We start from the raw sequence: 22,329 nt of genomic DNA on the forward strand, positions 1-22,329 counted from the left end.
CAGGTACCCGAAATTTCCTCCGACTCCTTGACTCCGACTCCGACTCCACAGCACTGGTTAATTTTCAGATCGTTAAAATGGAATGTCAAGTTGAGAGAAATGAGCATTTTCGACACCACCTTCTTTTTGCTTTTAATCAAGGTTCTAAGGCCGCAGAAGCTGCTCGCAACATTTGTGCTGTGTATATAGTGGGTGCTATAGCTGAAAGAATCGCTCGTGATTGATATGCCAAGTTCAAAAATGGAGTCGGTAGATAAATGTTCCGACTCCGACTCCTCAGTTTTTTGTACTTCTGACTCCGACTCCAGGTACCCGAAATTTCCTCCGACTCCGACTCCACAGCCCTGGTTATTGGGAAGGCCAGTGGGTGCTTCACCCCAGAGTTGTTTTTTGGATCTATACAATATCTGCCCTCATAAATGGCAGACTAGATTATTACGGCTGGGACTAGTAGCAGCTAAATATTTGATTGCTGTTCACTGGAAAAGTGACAAAGTGCCTGCCCTGGCTGAGTGGAACATGAGATTAATTATGTTGGGGAAAATGGAAATACTAGTTGCGAAGCAGAAAGGTTACTATATACAATCAATAGGCACTTGGTCTATATTATTGGACAAATTAGATACCTTCTGAGGAGGGTTGACAATGTGATATTTAAACCTCATGGCTATTGAATTAAATTAGGACTCCTGATCATTGCATACCAGTTCTGTGCAAGGGGAGGGGAGGAATCGGGGGGGTGGGGGGGGGGAGATGGGCTATGGCAGGAGGGGTGCAGCCTGCTGATTCAGCAGGCTTCCTTTCTGCTTGATGAAACTGGGAATTGGATAGCTATTGATTTGAGGCAAACCAGATGATTTGAGAGTTCAGTTATTGATTTATTTGAATTGATGTTCTACTGTTTGTTCTTGCATTAAGTTGGACCTGTAGAGACTTCACAGAAAGTTCCACGAGCAGTGGTCCACTGTACCTAATATTTGTCCAGTGTTTCACTGTATCCCATGTTTGTGTACTGTCATATCATGGAAAGATTAATAATAATTATTAAAAAAAATATGAGTTCAGCTGGACACCTGTCTAGTTAGCTTCAGACATATTGAGCAGGTGACAGAATCAGAAAGGGCATTATTGGCTCTTAATATACTTGATTTTTATAACAGAGCTGGACATAATCCACTCTTTGCAGTGGCTAAAAATTACAGAGCTACCTTATGTCCTTGCCCAAAAGAGCTTAAAGTCTAAGAGAGTACCTGAGGCAAGGAGAGAGAGCATGACTTGACCAAGGGTATGACTGTGGCAGATGCAGAATTGGAAGCCTTGCTTCCCTGGTTCCTCAGCCAATTTCTTTAACCACTTGGCTGCTTCCTCTTATTGGTGATGCTATGATTTCAAATTGTGTGCTGTAGAGTCATGAAACTGACTGACAGGCCTCTCTACCCTCTTGGTCTTAGTGCTTGCGTAATTCAGTTTATATTATGCTCGTGATTTGATGGGGAGTTGGGACTTTTACAGTATTCCTTCTCTTGCTTTTTCTTTGCAGTTTGACATCCGACAGAAGGCTCTAAAGCTCACAGCTAATAGCATGTATGGCTGCCTAGGGTTTTCCCACAGCAGGTTCTATGCCAAGCCACTGGCTGCTCTGGTGACACAGAAAGGGAGAGAGGTAAGCTGCTGTAAAAAGTATTTGCTTATCTTCCCCATTCTATTTCTAAAGCTAACTTAATGTCAAGCAAACCAGATAATACTCTTCATTCAGATGTGAAAAGCAAAGAAGGGTAAAACTATGCTGGAGGAAATGTGTAGCTGACATGAGGTAAAATGCTGTTTTCTTTATCGTCCCTCCAGACCGGCACAGACGGATGGGTTTACACTGCTCTGCCAGCAGATGGAGACTGAGAACACATTGACTTTGGCAGTAGTAGAAGTGGTCTGTGCAGTCCAATCTACAATCAATCTGTTATCCCAGGACAAGCAGGCATGATATTCTCACATGTGGGTGACGTCATCTACGGAGCCCCGGCGCGGACAGCTTTTCAAGCAAACTTGCTAGAAGTTTCAAGTTTGCACACTGCACCACGCATGTGCGTGCCTTCTGCCCACTAGAGGGCGCATCCCACCTCGTGGTCCTCAGTTCAAATTTTTCCGCGGAGCAAGAAAGCCCTGTGGATCTGAGCTCCTGTGTTTTTGCCTTCTAGCTGCCGCGTTTAGTTTGTTTATTGATCGGATTAATCGCGGTGCTGCTTTATTTTTCGTCCGTTTTACAAAAAAAAAAAAAAAAAAAATAATAATAATTGTTTTTCGTTGGGCTCCGGGGGCTCCCGGAAGCCTGAGCCGGGGAACGTCGGTCGTTCCCGGCCTTCTTCTTTTTCTCGTCGATGTCCCGTCCTGTTACGGGATTCAAGAAATGCAGCCGGTGTGAGAGACTACTCTCCATCACCGACCCTCACCGGTGGTGCATTGTCTGCCTTGGGCCCGAACATCCAACAGCCTCGTGTGATCGCTGTGCTACCTTCCAGAACAGGGCCCTCCGTCGCCGTAAGGCCAGAATGGCGGAATTGTTCGCCGTCGACGCGCCGCCCAAGGCCTCGACGTCGGCCTCGGCTTCGGCCCCGGCCTTGACCTCGGCCTCGGCGTCCTCGGGGGCCTCGGCGTCGCCTCGGCCCTCATCTTCGAAGCCGTCGTCATCGAAGCCAACTTCGGGTAAGTCCTCTGTTCCATCCCCTTCAGCAAAGAAGCCATCCTCGAGTCAGGCCAAAGCGGGTGGGTCGACCCCGACCCCGCATCGGACCTCGACTCCGCACACCCCGAGGGAATACTCGAGACCGAGGTCGCCCTCCAGGGAGTGTGCCCCGGACTCGGAACTCCCCACCTTCGTGGGGATTCCGGCCTTCCAGGATCTCCTTCGAGCCTTGATCTCATCGGAGCTGTCGGGAGCCCTGGAAGTGCTGCAGCGTGCTGCGGGCCCGGCGGCGTCGACCTCGGCCGGGGCGCCCCCGGCCTCGGAGGCCCCGGTCTCAGCTCCCTCGACCTCGGGAGCCCCGGCCTCGGCGACCTCGGTCTCGGGTATTGCGGCCCCGTCCACCTCGGCCTCGGCCCCGCCCCGGACCTCGACCTCGGGGGAGCCTCCTGAGCGCAGTGTCCGCCCAAAAGAAAAGTTCCGCAGAGTGCGCCGACTTTCCTCCTCGGCTTCGGGATCTTCCCCGGACGCCTCGCCCTCGAGGCGACCTCGGACGAGGCGCCGATCGAGGAAGCCTAAGCGACCCCGAGGCTCGCCTCGGCGCGATCGTTCCTCGTCGTTCGGGGGCGAGGCGCTGCAGGTGTCGGAGTTGCGCCTCGATAATCCGAGGCTCCTCCGCTCACCCCGGGGAAAGTCTTCCCGTGCCGCCTCGCCGAGGAAACGGGAGAGGACCCCACGGACCCCGGGATCCTCCCCCAGGGACTCCCCTAGGAGGATGATTTCACCCTCCCCCTCGAGGGCCGTGGAGAGAGGATCCTGGGATTCAGGATCGGTTAGGAATCCTCAGTATTCCCATGAGGCCTCCCCCCGCTCCTCGGCGGGACGGTCGAGAACCCCGTCCCCCCAGGCTAGGCCGTCCTCCTTCTCATCTTTTGTCCAGGACATGGCCCAAGCCCTGGGGATTGACCTGATGGTAGGTTCCAAATATTCCAAGGAATTTCTAGAGGAACAGGACCTTCCCACTCCCCCTAGAGAGGTACCTAGACTCCCTCTCAACAGTGTCCTCCTGCAGACCTGGCTGAAGAACTTGTCGAGCCCTCTTACAGGCACGTCTGTCCCGTCAAAAATGGAATCAAAGTATAGGACGATTCCCCCGAAAGGGTTTGATAAGGCGCAGCTCTCCCACCAGTCCCTCCTGGTGGAATCTGCCCTTAAAAAATCACAGCCCTCACGGGTTTCTGCGGCGGTTCCACCCGGCAGGGAGGGGCGGACCCTGGACAAGTTTGGCCGTCGCCTCTATTCAAACACTCTGATGGCCACCAGAGTTCTAAATTACTCCTTCACCTTTTCCTCCTACTTGCGTGGGATGGTGAAGGACCTTCCTCAATATCGGAACTCGTTACCGGACTCCCAAAGAGCAGGATTCGATAAGTTTATGTCCAACCTGTCTCAATTGCGGTTGTACCTATTCCATTCAGTGTACGACACCTTTGAGCTGGTTTCGAGGGTGTCGGCCCTCGCAGTGGCCATGCGCCGCTTGGCCTGGCTTCGCACCCTCGACATGGACCCAAACCTGCAGGAACGTCTTGCAGACCTGCCCTGTGTGGGGTCCGAGTTATTTGACGAGTCTTTGGAGGCGGCGACCAAGCGGTTGTCGGAACAGGAACGCTCTTTAGCATCCCTGGTCCGCCCCAAACCTAGGCCCCCGCCGCAGAAACCTTTCCGGCCTCCGCCGCGCCGGTACCCCCAGAAGTCGACCCCGTCTTTCTCAAGACCGCCTCCGAGACGTCCGTCTCAACGAGGCAGAGGGGGACAAACCCAAGCCCCGGCGCAGGGCCCTTCTAAGCCCGCGCCTTCCTTTTGACGGGCTGAGCGGACGGGGCGGGTTCCCCTCCGCACCTTCACCAGAACCCCTTCCCATCGGGGGGCGTCTTCGGTCCTTCCGGAAGGCATGGACCGCGATTACCTCAGACGCTTGGGTGCTCCGGATCGTCTCCGAAGGCTACTCGCTCAATTTTGTGTCCTCGCCACCGGACAGTCCCCCAAATTTAGCCTTGTGCAACCGGTCGCAACTACCGACCCTTCTGACCGAAGCCAAAGCTCTCCTGAAGCTTCGGGCGGTCGAGCCGGTCCCCAAGGACCAGTGGGGGACGGGATTTTACTCCCGTTACTTTTTGGTCCCAAAAAAGACCGGGGACATGCGCCCCATACTCGACCTCAGGAAGCTCAACAAATGCCTGGCCAGGGAGAAATTTCGAATGCTATCTCTCCCGGTCTTGTATCCTCTTTTGGAGGAAGGGGACTGGATGTGCTCCCTCGACTTGAAGGAAGCATATACCCATGTCCCGGTGCACCCCACCTGCCGAAAATTCTTACGATTCCAGGTGGGAGACCTACACCTCCAGTACAGAGTCCTGCCCTTCGGCCTGGCCGCGTCCCCACGAGTATTCACGAAGTGCATGGTAGTAGTGGCGGCAGCCCTGAGGTCTCGCGGGCTCCATGTGTTCCCTTACCTGGACGACTGGCTCATCAAAGCCCCGACCAGGGAGGAGGTTATCTCAGCGACCCGACAGTCTATTGCCTTCCTGCAAACCCTCGGATTCGAGATAAACTTTCCAAAGTCTCAGTTGAGGCCGGCTCAGTCTCTTCAATTCATAGGTGCGGTGCTGGACACGGTGCGCCTGCGCTCCTACCTTCCGACCCAACGGTTGGAAGTCTTGGTACGGATGAGCCGCCAGGTCTCTCAACTACCAAGGGTGTCGGCCAAGCGCATGATGATGCTGCTCGGCCATATGGCCTCGACGGTACACGTCACGCCATTTGCGAGGCTGCATCTGAGGATCCCTCAGTATACACTCGCATCACAATGGCGCCAGGAGTGCGATCCGGAGTCGCGCCTCATTTCGGTGACTCCGCTTTTGCGGAAATCGCTAAGTTGGTGGACAGACTCTTCAAATCTGTCCACGGGACTAATGTTTCGCACTCCCCCATTTCGCAAGGTTCTGACCACGGACTCCTCGGACTACGCGTGGGGAGCCCACCTCGACGGTCTTCGCACACAGGGCCTGTGGTCGGCAGAGGACCGTCGCTGTCACATCAACGTGCTAGAGCTTCGGGCCATCTTCCTAGCACTTCGAGCCTTCGTTCACGTAGTACAGGACCAGGTGGTCCTCGTCCGCACGGACAACCAAGTAGCAATGTACTATGTGAACAAACAGGGGGGAACGGGGTCGTGGCCCCTCTGCTCCGAGGCCCTTCGCCTCTGGGAGTGGGCGGCCTCCCGGAACATCTTCCTCCGGGCGGTCTACATCCAGGGGGAACTGAATTGTCTGGCGGACAAACTCAGTCGACTCCTGCAACCCCACGAGTGGACTCTACACTCAGCAGTTCTGCACGAGGTCTTCGCTCGCTGGGGAACGCCACAGGTAGATCTGTTCGCCTCTCCGGAGACACACAAACTACCACTGTATTGCTCTCGGATGTACTCGCGGGATCGTCTGGAGGCGGATGCCTTCCTTCTCGATTGGGACGGGAAGTTCCTCTATGCATTCCCTCCTTTCCCTCTGATCATGCGAACGTTGGTACATCTCAGATCGTCCACGGCCACGATGATTCTCATAGCTCCTCGGTGGCCGCGTCAGAACTGGTTCTCCCTACTGCTCCAACTCAGCGCCAGGGAACCCCTTCTTCTGCCTGTCTGTCCTTCTCTGCTATCTCAGAATCAAGGATCCATGTTACATCCCAATCTGCAGTCATTGCACCTGACAGCTTGGTTTCTTGTTCCCTGACCCCTCCGGACCTGTCTCAATCAGTGAGGGAAGTGCTGGAAGCCTCCCGCAAGATCTCGACGAGGCTTTGCTATTCGCAGAAATGGACCAGGTTTTCCACCTGGTGCTCATCTTTCCTCCTGGACCCGGTATCGGCCCCGGTACCCTCGGTTCTGGACTACTTATTCCATTTGTCGCGCTCTGGCCTGAAAACCACTTCGGTGCGTGTCCATCTTAGTGCGATTTCCGCCTTCCACCAACACCTGGATGGACGCCCTCTGTCTCTCCATCCCTTGGTGACACGCTTCATGAAAGGATTACTCAGGGTTTGTCCCCCGCTCAAACCTCCCCCAGTCGTATGGAATTTGAATGTGGTTTTAGCTCAACTGATGAAACCACCCTTTGAGCCACTCAACAAGTCCCTCTTGAAATTTCTGACTTGGAAGGTGGTGTTTCTGATTGCCCTCACCTCCGCTAGGCGGATTGGGGAACTACAAGCCTTGGTTGCGGACCCACCCTTCACCGTATTCCATCATGACAAGGTGGTCCTCCGCACCCATCCTAAGTTCGTCCCGAAGGTTGTTTCTGATTTCCACCTCAATCAGTCCATTGTCCTTCCTGTGTTCTTCCCTAAGCCCCACTCCCATCCTGGCGAGACGGCGCTTCACACGCTTGACTGTAAGAGGGCGTTGGCATTTTACCTTCAACGCACCAAGTCCCATCGGAAGGTCCCGCAATTATTCTTGTCCTTCGATCCCAATCGATTAGGGCACCCAGTTTCCAAGCGCACTCTGTCTAACTGGTTGGCGGCGTGCATTTCCCTTTGCTATACTCAGGCTGGCCTTCCTCCCCCGGGTCGAGTCACGGGGCACAAGGTCCGAGCAATGGCAGCTTCGATAGCCTTCCTCCGTTCCACCCCGATGGAAGACATATGTAAGGCTGCCACTTGGTCTTCGGTTCATACATTCACCTCTCACTACTGTCTGGACACTCTGTCCAGGAATGACGGCCGGTTTGGCCAGTCAGTTTTACAAAATCTGTTTTCTTAAATTTGCCATCCTCCCACCTGCCCTTTTTGGTTTGGCTTGGAGGTCACCCACATGTGAGAATATCATGCCTGCTTGTCCTGGGATAAAGCACAGTTACTTACCGTAACAGGTGTTATCCAGGGACAGCAGGCATATATTCTCACAACCCGCCCACCTCCCCGGGGATGGCTTCTAAGCTAGTTATGGAACTGAGGACCACGAGGTGGGATGCGCCCTCTAGTGGGCAGAAGGCACGCACATGCGTGGTGCAGTGTGCAAACTTGAAACTTCTAGCAAGTTTGCTTGAAAAGCTGTCCGCGCCGGGGCTCCGTAGATGACGTCACCCACATGTGAGAATATATGCCTGCTGTCCCTGGATAACACCTGTTACGGTAAGTAACTGTGCTTTCTCAGTCTCCAGCAGGTGGAGGTGGTGGTAATCCTGTGCAGTCATTCCTCTTGTTAGGGCCTGTTGGATCTGTTTAGTGGCCTTCATTGTTCCTTTTTTGCTGTCTGGACAGAGCTTGGGGGACCCTTTCGTGGGTTCGTCAGACCTCGGGAGTGCCACACTTGGGGGCCGGGTTCCTCTCCCCATTTCCCCCACCTCTTCAATTTTTGTTTAGAGGTGCCTCAGCTGTACACCCATCAGCTCCTTTGTCAGTTAGTTTTTTTTTAGTTTAAAAAAAAAAAAAAAGACCTGAGGCAGTGCTGGTTTGAAAGGAAGCTTTTAATTGAACTTAATTGGTTTTTACTCCTAACTGGCAAACTTACTTTTCCTCCCTATCGGTTTACAATGAACACTTTAAAGAGACTGAAAATGTGCTCGTGTGCCCAGTGAACAGTTGATGCGGTCAGCATGTGCACTAAGTGCTCTGGCTGCTGCCCATTCAAGCCTCTTTGCTGCTACAGCATTCGGGGGAGTTTTGGTTTTGATGAGAAATAGAGAATGACAAGGGGACAAATTAGTCCCTGCCCCGCATGAACTCAATTTCCCCATCCTGTCCCCGTGAGTTTTGTCGCTGTCCCTGCCCCATTCCTGTAATCTCTGCCTTAACTGCACAAGCCTCAAACACTTATGGTTTTAAAGTGTTTGAGGCTTGTGCAGATGAGGATGGAGCTTGCAGGAATGGGGCATGGACAGGAAGAGAAATTGTGGGAACAGGATGGGAAAATGAGTTCCCGTGGGGATGGGGAAAAATTTGTCCCCCTGTCATTCTCTAGCAGAAAGCTCCGCCATTTTGCCTGTGGGCTCAGGTGACTTCCCTCCTGCACCTGCAGTGTGTACTTTGTTGTCAACAAGGGAGTCCTGCTTCTTCCCTGGAGATCTCTGGTTCTTTGGACAGGTTCTCTCCCTCTGGCATCTGTCCTGTCTAGCCCCCTCTCCCTTGCCTCCATCTAAGCATCTGTGGGTTATGTGGGACGAGGACCTCCTCACTGATGTAGTTTCACCTGATGAGGACTTGGACCTCTTGGAAGACCCCCAAGATCCCTTGGGGGGGGGAGGGGCAGGTGATGCAAGCAGTTGGATTTCTGAGCCGTTGATTGGCAAGTATGCTTCAGTCATGCACATTTTTCACCAGAAAGAGCTGCAGGAGCTTATTCTTTTAAATTTATTTATTCAATTTTCTATACTGTTCTCCTAGGGGAGCTCAGAACGGTTTACATGAATTTATTCAGGCACTCAAGCATTTTTCCTTGTCTATCCCAGGGGACTCGCAATATATCTAATGTATCTGGGGCAATGGGGGCATTAAGTGACTTGCCCAGTGTCACAAGGAGCAGCATGGGTGTGAGCCCACAACCTCAGGGTGCTGAGGCTGTAGCTTTAACCACTGCACCACACTCGCAAGTGTCTTCTGTGAGGAAGAAATGAAAGACACCCCTGGGTTGTGGACACTCTGCTTCGGGGGATCTGGTTGACTTCCCATTCTTTTCCTATGCATCAGGATATTCGAGATGTGGTGCATGCTCAGTGGAAAACTCTGGAAGTGCCTTTTCGTCTTGCGGGGGTCCATGGCTTGTCTCTATCCCATTGCTGATAGGGATAGAGATACTTTTAAGTCTCCTGTGGTTGATGCTGTAGTCTCAGCCATTGCTCACAGGCATTTGGTGCCCGTGGAAGATGGTTTGGTCTTGAGAGACTCCCAGGACTGCAAGATGGAGTCTCTCCTTAAACAGCTTTGACATGGCTGCCTTGGCTGTCCAGCTGGCAATTTGCAGTGGCCTGGTGGCCCAGCTTGTTTCCAGTGGTCTGAGCATGTTCTTGTTCGGAAGTCTGCTGGTTAGTCCATAGTGGATCAGGAGATGGTTAAGATTGAGCTCGGTGCTTCTTATCTCTCGGATGCCTTGTATGATTTGTTGCAAGCATCTTGCCAAGTCTATGGCCCTTGGGCTGGCCACTTGTCGTACCCTGTGGCTTTGTGGTTGTTAGGTGTATGTGGCCTCTTTAAGTCGAAGCTCAGTAAATTTCCTTTTTGGGAATGAATTGGATAAACTTGTTCAGGCCTTGAATGATTCTAAGGTGCTTTGTCTTCCGAAGGACCGACCTTGTCTGGTATCTCGAGGTGGTGTCAGCCATGGTGTCTTTGTGAGTTTTGTTGATATTGCCTTGGCCAGGGTTCAGCCTCTTTCTCTTCCAGAAGGTGCTTCTTTCAACACATGCAGTCCTTTCAGGGAGCCCACAGGGGGAGTTGTGACTCCTCCGCTGGCTGGACCTCTGCTTGTCCTGCCCAATGACTCTGTTCAGGTTCTTCCCCTGTTCCGGTGGGAGCCCGTTTACGGGAGTTCTACCGGGGGTGGGCCAAGATCATGACAGATCAGGGGATCCTGGAGGTGATTTGAGACAGCTGTGCTCTCGAGTTTTTACCGATATTTTTACCAGAGTTTTTACCGATATTTACCAGATATTTTCCTCTATTTTCCTTGTCAGGCAATTTGGAAGAAGTGGGCTGCAGAGATTGCTGGACCTCAAAGTGGTGGTTCCAGTGCCACCTCTGGAGGTTCGCACCAGCAGTTACTCCATTTACTTTGTGGTGTCCAAGAAAGAGGGGTCTTTTCAGTTTATTTTGGATCTGAAAAGGTGTACACAGGGCACTCCGGGTGCCGCCCTGTCACATGGAAATCCTGAAGTCCGTGATTTTTGCTGTTCAGCCTGGGGAATTTCTGACTTCTCTCGACCTAATTGAGGCCTACCTTCATATTCTGATTCGGGCCTCCCATCAGCGCTTCCTTCGCTTTGAGATTTTGGGAAAGCACTATCAGTTTTGTGCGCTTCTGTTTGGTCTGGCCATAGGTCTGCAGATTTTTACCTTGCACAAGGAGGGCATTCTGGTTCATCCCTATCTGAACGACTGGTCTTTTCAGGAGAGCTCCCGGGTCACAGCTCGGATCATGGAGTTTTTGCATTCGCTGGACTGGGTTGTCAAGCTTTCCAAAAGTTGGTTGACTCCATCTCAGCACTTGGAGTATCTCGAAGTTCTCTTCAACACTAGTCTGGGGATAGTCTTCCTTCCCGAGGCCAGGGTGCTGAAGTTGCAGTCGCAGATTCGCTCCCTGATGGATTCTCTTTGCCCTCGGGCACAGGATTTTCTGCAGGTCTTGGGATTAATGGTGGCCTCCCTGGAAGTGGTCCAGTGGGCTCGAGCTCACATGTGACCCCTTCACTATGCTCTTCTTCGGCTGTGGTCCCTGCAAGATTCACGATCAGGACTCTCTGGTCCCTCTTTGGGGGTTGGTTCATCGCAGCCTGCGCTGGTGGCTTCAGTCTTCCAATCTGGTTCAGGGAGTGAGTCTGGATAAGCCCCAGTGGATAGTGCTTCTCACGAATGCCATTCTCCTTGGTTGGGGAGCCCAATGTCTCAGTTGCTCAGCTCAGGCAACTGGTTGCCAGTGGAGGCTTCCTGGTCGATCAATCGTCTGGAGACCAGAGCCATTTGGTTGGCAGCTGCCCAGTCATTGCTGAAGGGCAAGTTGGTTCGGGTTCTCTCCAATAATGCCATGGCGGTGGCTTACGTCAGTTATTGGGGGGAACCAAGAGTCATCTGTTGGTGCAGGAGGCAGCTCTTCTCATTGAGTGGGCAGAGGCTCACCTTCTGGACATCTCGGCTTCCCATGTAGTGGGAGTGGATAATGTTTAGGCGGACTTCCTCAGTCGTCATATGCTGGATTCCAGCGAGTGGTGTCTTGGGCTGGAAACCTTTGAGTTGATCGTTCAGTTGTCAGATCGGCCGGTCATGGATCTCATGTCTACGAGTGTCATTGCCAAGGTGTTGAGGTCCTTCAGTCGACGCAGAGATTACCAGGCTGAGGGGCTGGATGCTCTGGGGCAGGTTTGGCCATCAGACAGCCTGCTATATGTCTTTCTTCCATGGCCACTGGTGGGCAGAGTTCTTCTTTGTATTGTTTGGCACGCAGGGTGCATGATCCTGGTGGCCCTGTACTGGCTGGCAGGTCATCTTTCTCTGCCCCTTTTGCCCAACCTTCTGTCTCAGGGTCCCATTCCATTGTTCGATCTGGGTCTCTTATGTCTTATGGCTGGGCTCTTGAAAGGGAATGTTAAGTAAGAAAGGATATTGGGCTCTCGAAGATTTTTCACCTCTTGGGCCTATGTGCGCATCTTACATCTCTTTGAGGAGTGGTGATCTGCTTGCGACGAGGTTCCCCTTCGGTTTGCCTCACATCTTGGAGTTTTTGCTGGATGGCCTGGAGTGGGGCCTTGCCTGGTCCTCTCTAATGGCCTTGTCTTCTTTTCATGATCTGTTGTGCTGTCAGTGTTTAGCCTCTCCTCTGGATGTGAATCATTTCCTGAGAGTGATGAAATTGCTCCGGCCTACAGTTCGTCCTTCGGTTCTGGCCTGGGATCTCAATCTGGTTCTTTAAGTGCTCATTTGTCCTCCTTTTGAGCTGCTTGACTCCTGCACATTGAAGGACTTTACTCTTAAGTCTTTGTTTCTTGTAGCCATTACTTCCACGAGATGCATTTCCGAACTGCAGGCCTTTTCATGTAGGCCTTCCCTTCTGGATTTCTCTAGGGAGCGGGTTATGCCTCGGCCGGTTCCCTCCTTTCTTCTTAAGGTTGTTTCTCCTTTTCATGTCAGTCAGTTTCCCTTTTGGTCTTGGGTAGTTGGGAGGGCTCTTTGGAGCAGAGGCAGTTCCGCAAATTGGATGTCCGCGCTTAAGTTCAGTGGACCCAGGAGTTCCATCAGTCAGATCGTCTTTTTGTACTTCTCGCAGGTCTTTGTAAGGGGGATGGTGCTTGTAAAGCTACAATTGCACGTTGGATAAAGGGGGCCATTGCTTCAGTGTACCTTCTTCAGAAGAAATTGGTTCTGGATTTTCTCAAAACTTATTCCACTCAGGGTCAGGCAACTTCTTGGGCTGAGTCTTCTCTTTTGCCTCCGGTTTGGTCTTCTCTCCATTTCTTTGTTTTCTACTACTATGTGGCCGTTCAGGTGTATCAGGACATGGGACATGGTGTTTGGTGAGCGTGTTCTTGTGGTGACCCTTTGGTATATCCCATCCGTCTGAGCTGGTCTGGAGGGAAGCTAAAGAAGGAGAAATTAGGTTCTTACCTGCTAATTTTCTTTCTTTTAGTCCCTCCAGACTAGCACAGAACTCGCTCTGTTTTGCTTGGTTTTTTTTGCAGAGAGTTGTTTTTTTTCTGTGGTATTTTTTCCTGGTTTTAGGGTGTATGATAGGAGCAGTGGTGCTTGGTTTGTCTGGCTTAGCTGGCGACCTGTGGGGACACTTTGAAGTTTTTTTTGTACTAGCCAGTATTCAACAGTGTCTCCCTACCCATATTTTGTTTTCTCCTCAGTGGGGAGTTGTGTTTACAGTTCACATTTCTTAAGTTCTTAGTTAGAGTCCTGCTTGGCTATTGGTCAGACTGATTGTAGATGGGACTGCATAGCCTACAGTCAATGTGTTCTCAGTCTCCACCTATTGGCAGAGGAGCGTAAACCCATCCATCTGTGCCGGTCTGGAAAGAAAGAAAATTAGCAGGTAAGAACTTAATTTCTCTTCCTCGTGTAGTGTTGGTTTGATGACTTTCATACAGCTTGGAGGTGAGAGTAAGGAAAGATGTATCATAGTAAGACAGCAGTTATAAAAAATAAGACAATTATTGAACCATATTGTCTTCTCTTACATTTTTTTTAATATAAAGGTTTAAGAGCTAGAAACACATGGAGATAGTTCTAAAGTGACACCAACAGTTACACAATGAATATGCATGCAAATTACCAGAATACAGCCGCAAACTCGTAGAAATGCTAATGACCCAGCTATGAACTTGACTCATGATTTCATATACATCTCTGGTTCTGTGGCTGGCAAAAATGCTTGTGTCTAAATGCATATAGGTATATATGCCCAGTTATGCTAGTATCCTATAAAGGAAATGAAGCACTTGGAAATGGGTTTGATGCGTGAGTTGGCACAAATTAATTTAAAGTTGATAAATTGCTTACAGACCGTAAGCAATTGTAGGAGATATAGATTTATTGAAATCTGCTCAGTGTGTGACAGTGGTCAAGAGTAGTAAAGGAAGGTTAGAAATTATGAGGAAAGAAATTGAGAATAAAATAAAATATCTTAATACCTCTGTATCTCTCTATGGTGTGACTGCATCTTGAGTATAGTGGTGCAGTTCTGATATAGTTGAATTAGAAAGGTAAAGAGAATGGCGATTAATATGGAAAACACTCAAGAAATTAGAGCAGACCACATGGCTGAGGAGACATGATAGAGGTTTACAAAATCCCAAGTGGATTTCAAATAATACCAACACTAAGGGACATGCCATGAAATTACATGTTCATTTAAAACAAGAGAAAATAGGGATTTTTTTCATTCAACACATAGTTTAAGCTTTGAAACTCATTGCCAGAGGATGTAGTGAAAGCAGTTAATGGACCTGGTAGACCTGGTAAAAGCCACTGCTTATTAGTGGGAGTAAAAAGAATGGGGTCTTGGTAGTTTTGGGGATTCTTGCAAATGATTGTGACCTTGTTTTGGCCACTGTTAGAAACAGGATCTTGGGAGAAGGAACTCTGAACTGACCCAGTTTCTCAGTTGTTAGAATGTAATGTTTTTAAGGGTGACAAAAATGATAAAAGGGTTGGAACACTTCCCTTGTGAATAAAGGTAGGACAATAACTCAGAAAAGATGAGATGCTTAAGAAAATCACAAGAGGAATGTAGCAGTTAAATTAGAAACAGTTGGTTAAACAGCACAGACTAATGGTCTCAAACTCACGGCCCGCCAGCTACTATTATCATAATCACAAAACTAAAATAAAACAGTTTCTTGATCATATGTCTTTTTAGCTATAAATGACAATATAGTGGTACCTCGGTTTACGAGTGCACTGGTTTGCGAGTGTTTTGCAAGATGAGCAAAACATTTGCAAACTTGGTGCCTCGTAAACCGAGCTTGCCTCGCTGTACGAGCGCCCCCCCCTGCGATCTGACATCCCCCCCACTCGTGTCTGCCCTCCCCCGCGATCCTACATTCCCCCCCCCCCACCCGAGCACAGCAATGACATCCCTTACCAGTGCCGGTGCCCGAAGATCCTCCCTCTTCTGGCGTCGTCTGGTCTGGGCGGTGTGTCGGAGATCCTCTCTCTTCTGGTCTGGTCTGGGCTGGACTGGCTTTGAGCATTTGTGCATGCTCAAAGCTTTCTGGTCTCGCTCTCTCCGAGATTCTGAATCTGAGAATCTCGGAGAGAGCGAGACCAGAAGGCTTTGAGCATGCGCAAATGCTCAAAGCCAGTCCAGCCCAGCCCAGAAGAGGGAGGATCTCTGACGCACCACCCAGCCCAGACCGCCAGAAGAGGGAGGATCTTCGGGCACTGGCACTGGTGCCCAGTTGGGGTAAGGAATGTCATTGCCGTGCTCGGGGGGGGGGGGGGATGTAGGATCACGGTGGAGGTGGGGCAACACGAGCGGGGGGAGGATGCCGGTTCGCAGGGGGGATGCCGGATCGCGGGGAGGGGTATGGAGCAGCGTCGGTGGCCTCAAGGGGGGGGAATGGAGCAGCTCCGGTAGCCTCGGAGGGGGGAGAGGAGGTGGAATCAATCAAAGCGAGTTTCCCTTACTTCCTATGGGGAAACTTGCTTTGATATACGAGCAATTTGGTTTACGAGCATGCTTCTGGAACGAATTATGCTCGTAAACCTAGGTTCCACTGTATTATTATTAAGACTTAGCTAAAAGGAAAGATTTATAGACTATAAAGAGTTTTACCTCATTTCTTTAATAAGACATTAACTATTTTTTCTGAGGCCCTCCAAGTACCGACAAATCCAAAATGTGGCCCTGCAAAGGGTTTGAGCTTGAGACCACTGCACTAAGGGGTCCTTAAGGATTTGTTTTATGCAGCAAATAGTTAAGCTGTGGAATCTGTTACTACCGGATGTGTAAGGCAACTAACAGTTGGAGTCAAAAATATTAGGATGGCTGTTGCTGGTTGTGCCTTTAGGTTTCTGCATGGGTATTTCTGATAAAAGACGGTTTAATTTTATATGGGGGAGCTGGAAATAGTAGAGAATCAACTTCCAGCGAGAGGAATCAGATTCCTAAATTTTTCTTGTCTGATATTCTGCTTTGAAAGTATTTCATGGAGGTCTAGTTGTCTATAGCTGACGCACCTCCACTCCCCCTCTTCATTAAATTACCTGGCTTTATAAATCCTAATGAAACATTTGATCTTGGAGTGTTCTCAGGGTAATGTTGCATCCAGAGCAATGCTCTGGGTTTCAGTGGTATCTAAACTTCAAGACAAAGGATCTTCCCCCCACCCCCTCCCTTTTTATGAAGCCAAGTTAGGCTTTTTTATTGCCGGTCGCAGTGGTATTAGCTCCGATACTCATAGGAATTCTATGAGCATCAGAGCTAATACTGCCTTGGCTTTGTAAAAAGGGGGGAGGGGTTGGTTTGGTGGCCAACATGTGCAGGTTTTCCAAAATGTGGCAAGAACCAATCAATTGCAATGTAAAATGTTTCTTCAGTTAGTCTAGATTAATTTCATTAAATGCTTCTTTATTATTTTTTTTTTTAATATCCTTGTAAATGTTAAATATGAGAATACAGCGTTTCTTGATCTTACACAATTGAAGAAATTCTTGCTTGATTGACAAGTTTAATATTTACTATTTAAACAGTTTGTGCGTGGTATGAAGGATTGAAGTTTATAACAAACTCTACATATTGCAGGCTATGTATTGGAGTTAATGTAGCTGGTTTTAAGAAAGGTTTGGACAATTTCCTGGAGAAAAAGTCCATGGTTTGTCATTGAGACAGACATGGGGGAAGCAACTGCTTGCCCTGGATTGGTAGCATGGAATGTTGCTACTATTTGGGTTTCTGCTGGGTACTCATGATCTGGATTAGCCATTGTTAGAAGCAGGATACTGGTCAAGATGGACCACTGGTCTGACCCAATAAGGCTATTCTTATCTGTTGCCTTAATTTTTGTTATAAGGATATATGAATAGCCATTCCGGGTCAAGCTAAAGCTAATGATCTATCTAGTACAGTTTCATGCTTCTAACAATGGCTAGAAATCCCAACCTTTTTTTAAAGCCATCTACATTATCCACTTATCACATCCTCTGGCAACAAGTTCCAGAGCTTAACAATCCTTTGACTGAAAAAAATATTTAGATATTCAGAGCTTATAAAATTCTCCAATGATGTTGGAGTATCAGGGGTTTCTCTTGATACCAAGAACGGTCAGGATTTTCTTCCCAAGGCACGCAGACAGAAGCTTCAACTGCAGATCTGAGCTCTTCTGGACTGCCTGGCTCCCCACGGCCTGGCTATATCTTTAGGTTCTTGGGTCCATGGCAACCTCTTTGGAGGCGGTTCCCTGGACCCGAGTTCACATGCGCCCTTTACTAGAGTCCCATCTCTCTCGGTGGTCTCCGTAGTGTCATTCCCTTCAGATGTTGCTCCTCTGGACGGAGCCAGCTCGCAGCAGCCTGAGCTGATGGCTTCAGGGGGAGGCTGTCCGGGCATGCTTCTTCGAATATCAGAGTGGATGACTCTCATGATGAATGCCAGCCTTCCGGATTGGGGGGCTCACTGCAGGGAGTGATCCATTCAGGGGCAAGTAGACTCATCATCAGAAACGGTCAATCAATCATCTGGAGCTTCGGGCGATTTGGCTGGTGCAACTTGCTCTCCAGCCCCTGCTGGAAGGAAAAGTGATTTAAGTCTTCTCCAACAATGCTATGGTAGTGGCGTACGTCAATCGTCAAGGGGTACGAGAAGTGCTCACTTGGGCCAAGAAGCTCGCATTCTTGTTTCAGTGGATGGAGGCTGATCTTCTTTCACTCTCAGCGACTCACATGGCCGGCGTCGACAACGTTCAGGCAGATTTCCTCAGCCGACAGATTCTGGACCTGGGAGAATGGTCCCTCTTGCAGAAGGCATTCAGTCCGATTGTTCAGTGCTGGGGTCAGTCTCAGCTGGACTTGATGGCTTCAGCAGAGAACTCAAAGGCCAGGCTTTTTTCAGTCGACGGATGCCTTTGGTGCAGCCCTTGCAGGTTCACGTGCTCCTTTATGTGTTCCCTCCATGGCATCTGGTTGGTCGGGTCATCTGCCGGATAGCAACGCATCCCGGCTTGGTGATGATGGCTCTGAATTAGCCTTGCTGTCTGTGGTTTGCAGATCTTGTACGTCTTCAGTGGGTCAAAAAGCTCCGGCTTCCTGTTCATCATTACCTTCTCAGTCAGGGTCCAGTGCCCATGGAGAACCCACAGCGCTTTGGTCTTATGGCATGACTCTTGAGTGCTCAGCCTTGATGAAACACTGTTATTTGGAGGTAGTTATCTAGACTCTTTTGCGCTCGAAGAAACCCTCTACTATGTCTTCTTATGCTAAGGCCTGGGAGGCGTTCCAACAGTGGTGTGCTAGGGATCAGGTGGAGCCTGAAAGTGCTCCCATTTCAGTGGTTCTGGCTTTCCTGCAGGAGGGTTTAGACCAGGGGTATCCAACCTGCGGCCCCGTGAAGTATTTTGTGTGGCCCCAGTTGAGGGCGATGAAGTGTTTTCCTCTGCTGCCCCCGGGAGTTTACCATCTTGCCGGCTCCCTCCTCTGTCTTGCTGCAGTATTTGCGCATTTGTGTGTCCCAAGAAACATTTTTTTCGGCCAGTGCGGCCCAGGGAAGCCAAAAGGTTGGACTCCCTGGTTTAGACAAAGATCTGGCAGTAGCCTTCCTGAAAGTTCAGGTGGCAGGCCTTTTGTGTTTTTGTGCGTGTAAGTGCACTAGTTCTCTTACAGCTCATCTGGATGTGACCAAGTTCATGAGAGAGGCGCTTCGCCTGCGTCCTCCCTTATGTCTTCCTTTCCCTTCTTGGAATCTTAACATCATTTTGCAGGGCCTTGCTGAGGCTCCTTTTGAACCCCTGCAAGATACTTCTCTTCTGGACCTTATGATCAAGACTGGTTTTCTGGTCTCCATTGTCTCAGCGCAGCGTATTTTGGAGCTTCAGGCTCTTTTGTGCAGGAAACTCTTCCTCCGTATTTCAGATGGGATTTTTTTTCTCTGTACTGTACTTTTCTTCTTGCTGAAAGTGGTCTCGGCTTTTCATATCAACCAGGAGGTTGCATTTCAACCAACAGGTTCAATCTTCTGTATGTTAGTCCTTGGAGGATTCCATATGACCTGCCCTCTCTGTGTACATTCAGTTGTTGATATAGCCTGCCCCTTTCTGCTTCGGTTACTCTCCTTACAGGCTTGAAGACTTTCCAGCTATCTGGCAGATCCTGTGGGAAATTTTTCTGTGAGTATGCTTGTACCGAAGGCCTTTCTTGGGGTGCTCGTTGCATACAACAGGTTAGTTCTACATTGTTCATCAATGTTTTTCTGAGTTGCCTTTGAACCTGTTGATATTTTGCAGAGCAAACCAGTTCGTGAATTACTTGTGTTGTGAGGATTCTCCCCTGTACTCCCTTTTCCTGGATTTACAGGTATGTGCTTGGCTTTGGGACTGAATGAATTCTCAAGTAATCTGGATTTCCAGGCCAGTGACTAGGCTTCTACTCCAACTTCCCCTCTTCTGTTTAGATGTCAGAATCTTTAAGTGGGCATTGACATCCTTTCCATAGTACTCTTAGAGCTCCTCTATACTCCTGACTCTCCTGTATAAGTACTGAGTCCCTATGCCTCAGGCTCCTCAAGCCCTTTTCTAGGACCTATTGGGAAACAGGCTCCAAGCACAGTGACTACGTCCAAGTCTAAGTCCTAGCCTTACTTTGGTCTTTGAAACATGATAGCAGATAAAGACCATATGGCTTATCCGGTCTGTCTGTCCATCCATACCATCTATCTGTTCCTCTCTCTAAGAGATCTCACATGCTTGTCTCTTGTTTCCTTGAATTCAGATGCTGATTTTTCCTCCTCTACTTCCACTGAGAGGCTGTTCCATGTATCCATCACACTTTACGTTACTCCTGAGCCTAAAACCTTTTAACTTCATCTTATGCTTTCTGAGTCCAGAGTTTTCTTTCAATTGAAAGAGACTCGTCTCCTGTGTATTTATGCTTTGAAGATATATAAATGTCTCTATCAAATCTCCTCTCTCCCACATTTCTTCCAAAGTATACATAGTGTATTGAATCCTCCAAGGACTAACAGAAAGAAGATTATCGTAGGTAGAAACTCTATCTTCCATTCTTGCATCAACCAAAGTGGGTCAGACGTATAAGTTTTAGTAATAAAAGCAAAATTCATGCCAAATTGAAGAATTAGCATGGCACATCCATATTCTGGAGCACATAAGGTTATTTTCCATGCTTTGTCTTGCACTAGTATAATGCCAAAGGTTTCTCCCTACAGACTTAAGGAAAGAAAATTAGCAATTAAGTAGATCTTGTTTGTAGACTAAGAGTAGCTGTTGTGGAGTATGAAAGTCATTTACATTTAGACAGATTTAATATCCATCATTTACTATCCCACACCCTTGCCCTTCTTTTATTTTATCTAGACATTCCAGTTTATGCTTAATTTACTCACACTCCCTCTCTTGATCTCAAGGACTTCCTCTCTCCCTCCATCCCCTAACATAGATTCACCACTTACAATTCCTCCATCACAGGCCTTGAGAAGTGAGCCCTAAAATCCAATAGTGTCTCTGGTCCCCCTCAATTACTCTGATGTCCAAAATGCAGTCTATGGAGCAACAACATTCATTATTTACTTTCAGCTCTATAGTAAACTTTAAACTCAGCCCCATCTGGTTATAATTAATCTTTGCATCAATAACCTCACTTGTTTTTCCTGAAATGCAGTTGTCTGCCGAACATAAGTTCAAGATTGGATTTTCATATCTCTGTTAGGGTTCTCACCCTGCCTCAGCGTTTTCACTTCTTTGCCCCCTCTCTGCTATTTTGCTGCCATTCCGTTGACCATCAGGCTAGTTGTTGTGTCTTGCATTTCCATCATACCTGCTTTTCTTCTTCTCCTTTCACTGTGCAGGTTTTCTGAGCAACCCCCATGATAGTAAAAGTCAGCCCCAAAGGGGTAAAACCATTTGTACCACATGCTCTCATCCCAGAGACAACTTGGCACCCTTTTGAATTCTCTCTACTTAAGTAAAGTCATAGGTGCTATATCACATTGTGGCCATCCCAGTTAGTAATGTCCAACATTGTTAGCCACCTGCAGAATTCTTTTCTTGTCAGAGAAATAGGAAGCAGACCACAGTGCCCCTTGGTGGAGGAGTAGCCTAATGATTAATGCAGTGGACTGAAATCCTGGAGAACTGAGTTTGATTCCCTCTGCAGCTCCTTGTGATCCTGGCCAAGTTACTTAATCTTCCATTGCCCCAGGTAGAAAAATTTAGATTGTGAGCCCCCCTAGGGAGAGAAAATGTACCTGCATATAATGTGTACAGCGCTGTGTATGTCTAGTAGCACTATAAAAATGATTAATACTAGTAGTAAGAGCATAAGAATTGCTATTCTGGGACGTACCAAGTGCCATAAAGCAGTAAAAAGGGCCAAAAGAGACTATGAGGAAAAAATAGCCAAGAAGGCGAAAAACTTCAAGCCTTTCTTTCGCTACATTAAGGGGAAATGACCCATAAAGGAAATGGTGGGACCATTGGATGATAATGGAATAAAGGGAGTGCTAAAGGAGGACAAAGCCATTGCCGATAAACTGAACACATTTTTTGCGTCTGTATTTACCAAAGAGGACATACATAACATACCGGAACCCGATAGGCTATATGCTGGAGGTGAAGACGGGAAACTGACAAGGTTGACAGTTAGTCTAGAAGAAGTATGCAGGCTTAAGAGCGACAAATCCCCAGGACCGGATGGCATCCATCCGAGGGTCATTAAGGAACTGAAAGGAACTATAGCTGAACTGCTTCAACTAATAGCCAATCTGTCGATTAGATCGGGAAGAATTCCAGAAGACTGGAAGGTGGCGAATGTTACGCCGATCTTCAAAAAAGGTTCAAGAGGAGATCCGAGAAACTACAGACTGGTGAGTCTGACTTCGGTACCGGGAAAGATGATAGAGGCACTGATAAAAGACCACATCATTGATCACCTTGATGGACACAAACTGATGAAGACCAGTCAGCACAGCTTCAGCAAAGGACGATCTTGCTTGACGAACTTGCTGCACTTCTTCGAGGGGATAAACAAGCAGATAGACAAGGGAGACCCGGTCGACATTGTATATCTGGATTGTCAGAAGGTGTTCGACAAGGTTCCGCACAAACGACTACTTTGAAAAATTGAGAGCCATAGAATAGAGGGTGAAATACTCAGGTGGATTAAAAACAGGCTAGCAGATAGGAAACAAAGAGTGGGGGTAAATGGACAATACTCGGACTGGA

The 22,329-nt window shown here is 48.9% G+C and overlaps 1 protein-coding gene across 4 annotated transcripts in view; it reads left to right on the forward strand.

The window, feature by feature from the left end:
- The window catches only part of POLA1 (DNA polymerase alpha 1, catalytic subunit), an 874,681-nt gene that overhangs the window by 288,286 nt on the left and 564,066 nt on the right, over nt 1-22,329 (forward strand). For all 4 annotated transcript variants that reach the window (XM_033948024.1, XM_033948022.1, XM_033948023.1 and 1 more), the window contains exon 26: nt 1,541-1,663. In XM_033948024.1, coding sequence (XP_033803915.1) covers nt 1,541-1,663 — 123 coding nt within the window. The remainder of the gene's footprint in view (nt 1-1,540; nt 1,664-22,329) is intronic.

Source organism: Geotrypetes seraphini, chromosome 6 (assembly GCF_902459505.1).
Source record: "Geotrypetes seraphini chromosome 6, aGeoSer1.1, whole genome shotgun sequence".
Lineage (NCBI taxonomy): Eukaryota > Metazoa > Chordata > Amphibia > Gymnophiona > Dermophiidae > Geotrypetes > Geotrypetes seraphini.